The sequence below is a fragment of the Heptranchias perlo genome, chromosome 23, assembly GCF_035084215.1.
Source record: "Heptranchias perlo isolate sHepPer1 chromosome 23, sHepPer1.hap1, whole genome shotgun sequence".
Lineage (NCBI taxonomy): Eukaryota > Metazoa > Chordata > Chondrichthyes > Hexanchiformes > Hexanchidae > Heptranchias > Heptranchias perlo.
In genome coordinates, this window is record NC_090347.1 from 2,442,507 (window position 1) to 2,451,450 (window position 8,944).

At 50.1% G+C, this 8,944-nt stretch overlaps 1 protein-coding gene across 1 annotated transcript; it reads right to left on the reverse strand.

Moving 5' to 3' along the window:
- Positions 1 to 652: 652 nt before the first annotated feature.
- On the reverse strand, positions 653 to 8,869 carry LOC137341006 (nucleoside diphosphate kinase). Its single transcript, XM_068003822.1, has 5 exons — positions 8,764 to 8,869; positions 4,370 to 4,502; positions 3,596 to 3,697; positions 1,565 to 1,677; positions 653 to 908 (listed from the first exon to the last, which is right to left on the reverse strand). Exons 2-5 carry the CDS (start codon positions 4,496 to 4,498, stop codon positions 791 to 793), a joined length of 462 nt encoding a protein of 153 aa, XP_067859923.1. The 5' UTR covers positions 4,499 to 4,502; positions 8,764 to 8,869; the 3' UTR covers positions 653 to 790.
- Between the last annotated feature and the right edge of the window lie 75 nt (positions 8,870 to 8,944).

Sequence of the window (8,944 nt, forward strand, 5' to 3'; positions counted from 1 at the left end):
ACAGTCTATCCTATTCCTCCCTCTAAATTTGCACTCATCCAAAACTTTGATGCCTGTTTCCTAACTTGCATCAAGTCCTGTTCAACACTCACCCCTGTGCTCACTGCCCTAGATTGGCTTCCAGTCCAGCAACACTTTGCATTTAAAAATTCTCATCCTTGTGTTCAAATCCCTACATAGTCTCGCCCCTCCTGTGAATGCTCAATTTCAATTGCCCCACTGCTGATGGCTGCAAGCTCTGGAGTTCCTCCCTAAACCTCACCACCCCACCTTTAAACTGTTCCTTAAAACCTACCTCTGTGACCAAGACCTGACTTAATATCTCCTTCCATGGTTCAGCATCAATCTTGCATTTATTTCGCACCTTTAACATAGTAAAACATCCCAAGGCACTTCACAGGAGCGATCATCATACAAAAACACACAAGTTGTTGAAATACCGGACGAGGGAAGAAAGCGGAGAAAAGTATCTCCCATACCAGGATATGGGGAGAACTCCCTGCTCCGAATACTGCCCTGGGATCTAACATCCACCGGACCAGGAAGATTGGGCTTTGATTTTACTCATTTGCCAGGCAGCAGCTTGCAGTAGTGGAGCACAGCGTTCAACTCCAGTAATTTTACACTCACTGGAACATCTACAGGAAACGGGTATTTTTCAATTAATTTATTGCACGGCCATTTGCCTCAACACAGACATGATACAGTAAACCGGTAAAAAATAAAGCTCCTGACAACCAACCATTTGGAATGATTCAGACAAACAGGAGTCATGCAATCGCAGAACGATTTACTCATAGATCCAGTCCTGGGCACAGTTCTTGTAATCCACCACTTCCTCGGGCTTGAACCAGAGGCCGATCTCCTTCTGTGCACTTGGTATCGAGTCACTGCCGTGGATGATGTTCCTGCGGAGAGAGTTTGGTTACAAACGGCACCGCCTTTATACGAGGGCACATTCCAAGCAGTTATCAATGATAGGGACAATGCAGTGGGGTAGAATCAGCCCTTCACCTCTGGGTTCCTATCCAGCCCAGCCCAGACCAATGGGTGGGCGGTCTCCTGCCTGTAAGGGTTCTTGGTGAAACGAGTTTGGACTGTCTCAATCCAACTCCTTGGAGACCCAAAAGCACAGAACTCAAATTTGGCACTAACCAGAGATCGGCAGTCAGAGGATGGCTGGTACAGGAAATAGCACATTGGTGCACTATGGAGCAGAGTCCAGGACAATGTGGAGGGAGTTTTACTCTACATCAATGTTAGTGTAAAACACAGGGGGCAGTTTGTGTACAGCAAGATTCCAGAATTAGCAGATGAGCGACCAGTTAATTGGTTGAGGGAGGAATGTTGGCCTGGACACCGGGAGAATGCCTCACTCTTGGAATCATGCTGGCAGACCCCCTTCAACAGGGCAGAGCACAGCAGCACTGCCAACCTCCTCAGACCTCTGGTTTCACTGATCTGGAGCAATGGAACACAGCACAATATTGCAGCAGGAATCTGCAAGTTTGCTACCCCCCTGGCACTGACAGTATAGCTCCCATCCTACTTACAGCTCACTCACCTGCCAACCTGAATACAGAAATCACCACGAATAGTCCCAGGCTTGGAGTCAGCAGGATTGGTCTCACCCAGCATCACCCTGCCAGTCTTCACCACATTCAGACCCTCCCAGACCTGCAAGAGTGACAGACATGAACATTTACAGAATCCAGATAAAGCAGTCAACCTCACATTATACCAAGGGCCCCCAACAACAGCGGTCACCGACCACAGCACACCAAGGCACAGTACAAATATCTGCTGCATCTCTATTCCTGAGCCTACCCAAGGGCAACTGATAGCCTGAAAATTGTTATTGCTGAACTCGAACAGTGCTGGGTGTCCAGGGCTGTCCGCACTAGGTGTCCCTTCCCCGAGCAGACATGGCCACTAATCTGTGCCTTAAACGATGGCCCATGTTCCCAATCCCCTGCCGAGGAAGCTGGCTTGTTTTCGATGGGGTTCAGATTCCTGATCAAGTAGCCACTGTCGGCCAGGCCCAGGGGCAATCACTGCAGGACACCACTCAAGGTTAACATGTACCTGGAACCACAGATGCACAAGGAGTAGCAAACTCACCAACCTCAACTCAAAATGCCTCTCAGGATACAATGCCTACCCAGGGATTTAACGGTAGACCGTCCCTCCCACCCTTCGGTGACCCACAGCCCTGCCACAATCTCTCCAAGCAACAGAGCAAGGTACGAGGGAGAAGAAAACAAAACAGAATTGAAGAGACCCACGAGGATAAAACTATCCACAAACTCTGCAGAACTCACACCCCACACCAAGATACAGAATCACCAATTCACCAGCTTCTGTTTAAAGAGAGGCCCTACCCACCCATGGGCCATTGATGACATAGCATGGACCTTGGATCAATCACTCCTCATGGCTGCCCTGCCTCATCCCTTGATGAACTCCTCCTCATTTAACTCATTAATTGACCCAGTCTGCTCTAACAGCCTTGCCCATCACCACCATCTCCTCCCAATCCGAGTCCCCACCTACACAATCTCAAACACACCTGACTCATGATTGACCAACTACCCACACCTGGCTTAGCCACAATCTCTCCTCTCCCAGTGGCCAAATCGCCCTCTATTCCAGGATCATTCTGCAGGACAAAGGACAAATCAAAACTCCTCCAGCCCTCACCTCAGGCACTCCATCTGAGAAACTCCTGCTTATATGGGTTCAGCTATCTCTCCCCATCCACACTGCTCTCATCCCCAAACACTGCTTCATCCCCTCTACCCCACCTATCAATTCTCCCAAGACTGCTCTCCAATTCCATCCAGATCCACCAATCCTCAGCTCAATGCTTGTCTAAAGACAACCTCCTTTTCCAAAGGCATCATCCCAGTCATCAAAATATGGCCTCACCTCAAAACCTCCAATTGGCAGAACTCCAGTCAGTTCATCAGCAAGATCAAAACCATCTTATTTGGTCCTAACCCGTACTCTTGAACCAGAGTTGCTGATTCCACCTCTTTCTTCAGGCTGTCTACAGGCACCCAATCATAATATCCCGTTCTGAGGAACTTCAAACCCCAAATTCAGTCCGTCTGCTTAATTCCATGTCCAGGCTATGTGCCGATACCACTAATTCACACCAATACCCTCACCTCATTTTTAGGGAGGATGTAAACACTCAGGCCACCCAGGAACTGACCTGGATCCCTCATCCACGACCATCACTGACTTCAAGTTCAATATCCTTCCCCTATATATCAGGACACAAAATCTCCAAGTGGCCCATTCAGCAGCAGCCGCCCCCCCCCCCCCCCCCAATACTCACTCAAACCTCTTCCATCTTGCTCCGTTTCCCCCCCTCCCCCCCAAAAAAAAATTCCCCAGGCCACATCTTCAGTTAACCCACCAACTTCTGCTCCCGGTACAAAGTGCCCAACGCGCCATAAATCACCCCGGATGGGAGTCAACAAATAAAATAAACTTTTCTCCAGTTACTCAGACCCACGGATCAGGAGAAACACTCAGTTAATCCACAAGAGAATTGGTTCCACAGCTTAAGCCAGTTCTGTTCACTCACCATAGCGACAACAGGCCCCGAGCTCATGTACTTGATCAGTGGGGGGTAGAAAGGCTTGTCCGAAAGCTCACAGTAATGTTTCTCGAGTAAAGCCACAGGAGCCTGTAGGGAGAGACGTCAAATTCCAGGGTCAGAATTGTAAATTACTCAGATTAGGGCAGTGTAGAAGGAGCTTTACTCTGTATCTAACCCGTGCTGTACCTGCCCTGGGAGTGTTTGATGGGACAGTGTAGAGGGAGCTTTACACTGTATCTAACAGAAATGTTTTGTCAACACCAGATGCAAGCAGGGAAGCTATACTAACTGTAAGCAAGATGTCCCTTGTTAAAGAAATGCATTACACTGATCTACATACAGAACAGCCTATAATACTCATCCTGCACCACTGTTTTGAATACGGATTAAGAAGGTTTATTTGATTTTCCAATCATGCTCTAGAATGAAGCATGCATCCAATTATTACATCAAACACTTCCACTCCTCCTACCGAGTACCTCCACAGCCCAAATCACCCCATTCCCCAGCTGGTGTTTGAATCAGAGGTCCAGGGGTCAGTAACTGATTGTAAAAGGGCAGAGGGACATTGAAGGTTTTACCTAATCACAAGATTGACATCAAGGTCACAGCCAGAGACAGCACTTTAAACACAGGACTTGAAGGTTTACAGAACTAAGCACGTTCAATCAGAACCACTTCAAGGTTGACCAGATGGATGTGTCGTTACTGGCCCGGTGACCAGTCGGGCTCTTGTGGGACTCTCACTCACTCACGTACCTGAAGGAATTTCATAGCCACCAGTTTAAAGCCCTTTTGTTCGAAGCGTTTGATGACTTCCCCCACGATACCCCTCTGGACTCCGTCTGGCTTCACAGCGATGAAGGTGCGTTCCTTGTTTCCAGACATGGTTCTAGAAGATTCCACGCATGGCACAGTATTAATGGAAGGGAGAGGGACTCTGGTCACACAATTAAGATTTAACATCAAACTCCTCTGCTACAGCACTAGGATCTACAGGGGAAAGTTCTAACTAGGCTTCTTATTGGTACCAATATACACAGCAGGAACATTGCACTAAATTAGTCACCTAAAGCTGCTCCCAACGCCTGATTATTCCCAAAGTCTAACTCTGCCATTGGGAGTTTACTGTAGTTCAAATGGACAGGATTAAAAATTCACAGCCAGCACACTTCACTGAAATTCTAGTGCATCAGGTCAGGGTGAGTGAGTGCATCTCACCTGTTACACGATACTTCCCGCAGAAACCAGAGGCCAACACACCTGGAGTACTGGGTGACCAGGGAGAGGAGCCGCTCGTTAGCACAGACACTGAAGAGCTGATAGTCGGATTAGATCAGTGATTGTAGCTGAATACAAAGGCATAGCACTCAAATCTACCCACAGAACCTTCAAACAGCTCGTGGGAATCCAGTAATCCCCAGTAATTCAAAAGCTGCATTAAAGGATTAACTCTGATCTAAGAGGGCAGCCAGTCACACTTCCACATGGAACATCACAGGACTGCCACAGGCTGCTGTCACCCCACAAACTATCTAATTTACAATAACCTTTCCTAAACCACCGAGAGAAACTTTGAAGACCCAGGATTCACTGGGCAGCAGTCTAGTCACAAGGAGAATCTCCCCACACCATCCCTGCCATCAAGGGCAAGAGCAATGTTGGGAAGATGACAGAGACCCCTCAGCAGCCCGGTGGAGTTCTATCTGCCGTTCCTTCGTTGTATCCTGGAATCACCGACCTAACACTGTGGGACCCCTTCACCACACGGTCACAGAAAAGAGCAACCAGAATGATTGAGGGGATGGAGGGAATGGATGAGGAGGAGCGATTGTGTAAACTGGAACATGTTCTCTGGAAAAGACAAATGTAAGGAATCTTACACCACCAGGTTATAGTCCAACTGTTTTATTTGAAAATCACAAGCTTTTGGAGGCTTTCTCCTTCATCAGGTGAGCGAGTGTGGGATTCATGGAAGGTTACTGCATTTATAGTCAGAACAATACCTGGTGATTACAGATAATCGTTCCACCTGCCCATTGTCAAAGTGTTCAGACCGAGTGAGACAGAGAGAGAGCCGTTGTGTTAGAAACATAACTTTTTTTCCCTGGTGGGGTTACATGTAGCGTGACATGAACTCAAGATCCTGGTTGAGGCTGTCCTCATGGGTGCAGACAAGAGGTTGAGAGGTGATACGATTGCTGTTTTTAGGATTCTAAAGAGACTAGAAAATGTCGACCACAACAAGCTGTTTCACCTTGTCCAGAACAGTAGAACCAGAGGACACGGCCTGCACTTTTAAAAAATTCATTCATGAGATGTGGGTATCGCTGGCGAGGCCGGCATTTATTGCCCATCCCTAATTGCCCTCGAGAAGGTGGTGATGAGCCGCCTTCTTGAACCGCTGCAGTCCGTGTGGTGACGGTTCTCCCACAGTGCTGTTAGGTCGGGAGTTCCAGGATTTTGACCCAGTGACGATGAAGGAACGCCGATATATTTCCAAGTCGGGATGGTGTGTGACTTGGAGGGGAACGTGCAGGTGGTGTTGTTCCCATGTGCCTGCTGCTCTTGTCCTTCTAGGTGGTAGAGGTCGCGGGTTTGGGAGGTGCTGTCGAAGAAGCCTTGGCGAGTTACTGCAGTGCATCCTGTGGATGGTACACACTGCAGTCACGGTGCACCGGTGGTGAAGGGAGTGAATGTTTAGGGTGGTGGATGGGGTGCCAATCAAGCGGGCTGCTTTGTCCTGGATGGTGTCGAGCTTCTTGAGTGTTGTTGGAGCTGCACTCATCCAGGCAAGTGGAGAGTATTCCATCACACTCCTGACTTGTGCCTTGTAGATGGTGGAAAGGCTTTGGGGAGTCAGGTGGTGAGTCACTCGCCGCAGAATACCCAGCCTCTGACCTGCTCTTGTAGCCACATTATTTATGTGGCTGGTCCAGTTAAGTTTCTGGTCAATGGTGACCCCCAGGATGTTGGTGGTGGGGGATTCGGCAATGGTAATGCCGTTGAATGTCGTCAAGGGGAGGTGGTTAGACATTCTCTTGTTGGAGATGGTCACTGCCTGGCACAAATGTTACTTGCCACTTATCAGCCCAAGCCTGGACATTATCCAGGTCTTGCTGAATACGGGCACAGACTGCTTCATTATCTGAGGGGGTTGCCGATGGACCGAACACTCTGCGATCATCAGTGAACATCCCCATTTCTGACCTTATGATGGAGGGATGGTCATTGATGAAGCAGCTGAAGATGGTTGGGCCTAGGACACTGCCCTGAGGAACTCCTGCAGCAACGTCCTGGGGCTGAGATGATCAGCCTCCAACAACCACTACCATCTTCCTTTGTGCTAGGTATGACTCCAGCCACTGGAGAGTTTTCCCCGATTCCCATGGACTTCAATTTTACTAGGGCTCCTTGGTGCCACACAAGTCAAATGCTGCCTTGATGTCAAGGGCAGTCACTCACCTCACCTCTGGAATTCAGCTCTTTTGTCCATGTTTGGACCAAGGCTGTAATGAGGTATGGAGCTGAGTGGTCCTAGCAGAACCCAAACTGAGCATCGGTGAGCAGGTGATTGGTGAGTAAGTGCCACTTCATAGCACTGTCGACGACACCTTCCATCACTTTGCTGATGGGGCGGTAATTGGCCGGATTGGATTTGTCCTGCTTTTTGTGGAGGGGGCATACCTGGGCAATTTTCCACATTGTCGGGTAGATGCCAGTGTTGTAGCTGTACTGGGACAGCTTGGCTAGAGGCACAGCTAGTTCTGGAGCACAAGTCTTCAGCACTACAGCCGGGATATTGTCAGGGCCCATAGCCTTTGTTGTATCCAGTGCACTCAGCCGTTTCTTGATATCACGTGGAGTGAATCAAATTGGCTGAAGACTGGCTTCTGTGACGGTGGGGGTATCGGGAGGAGGCAGAGATGGATCATCCACTCGACACTTCTGGCTGAAGATGGTTGCAAACGCTTCAGCCTTGGCTTGAAGGGGGTAAATTCAAATCTGCAGAAACAATATTTCAGTGAACGAGTGGTCAATCTATGGAACAGGCTCCCTGGGGAGACAGTGGAAGCAGTTAGTATTGACTTATTCAAAAGTAAATTAAAACAATTTCTTTTAGAAAATAATATTGTGGGGATCTAGAATATGAGTGATTTGAGACACGACAGGTGGTGAGTGTAACGTACTCGGGAGGAACAGGTGACTTTGGACCTCTGGTTCCCAAAGCTCTCCACCACTGGGGGTTTTCCTCACCTCATGTCTGGGACTGTTGGAGACTCATTGATAGAGATTGATTGCTGTGATTAGTCAACAACTCCATTATCGTTGTATCCTGAGACTACCAGGATGGGAGAAGGTGAACTAGATGGACCGCGGTTTTTTTTTTAAGCAATTCCTATCTTCCAATGGACAAGAGCGGTTGAAGGTGGCAGCCCACCACCAACTCAGGGCAACTAGGGATGGGCAGTAAGTGTCAGCCTTGCTAGAGACACCAAGAATAAGTTTCCTGGCAGATACCTCTGGCCCTTAACTTCTAACACGTCAACTGGCCATTTGTCTCGTTGCCTGCTGGTGGGATCTTCCTATGCAAAAACTGCCCATTTGGGCCACCTGCACCTCAAACTGACCGGTTAATGATTTCCCCAAAACTACACGTACCTCCCGCCATCACACCGAGCCCCGAATAAACCCCGGCCTCTCGCGCCCGGACACTACCCGGGACTCAACCCCCTTGGGCGCATATTGAACCCAGGACCCCTAATGATGGCGAACCTCACCCGGCCACACAGGACCCCCACTCCTCGGGGGCATCAGAGGCCCCGCCCCCTCGGGCCCCACCCACAGCCCAGAGCCCCCGCCCCCCAGCTCGGGCCCCACCCACAGCCCAGAGCCCCGCCCCCTCGGGCCCCCGCCCCCCAGCTCGGGCCCCACCCACAGCTCCGAGCCCCGCCCCCCTCGGGACCCACCCACCGACCGAGCCCTGCCCCGTCGAGCCCCGCAGAATCAGTGCCCAAACACCGAGGCCCGGTCTCCCCTCCCGGAGAGGCGAAGTGAGTGACTGAAGCCCCACCGATACCCGGCCGGAGTGTGCTGTGAGACGGGGTGGGGGAAGCCTGGGCTCACCGCCTGAAAGCCTGGGCTTTACTCACGTTAGTGCACCCGCTTCAAGCTGCTCCCGACTCCGCTTCGAACCCGCTGAGAGCGTAGGCCGCCTCACACCGCTTTATATAGCGGGCCGTACCGGAAACCGTCTGGACCATTCCACCTTCCGGTGGGGGGGGGGAAGGACAATCAAATCCACTAGAACCAACCGGGAGAAGCAGCAACAAC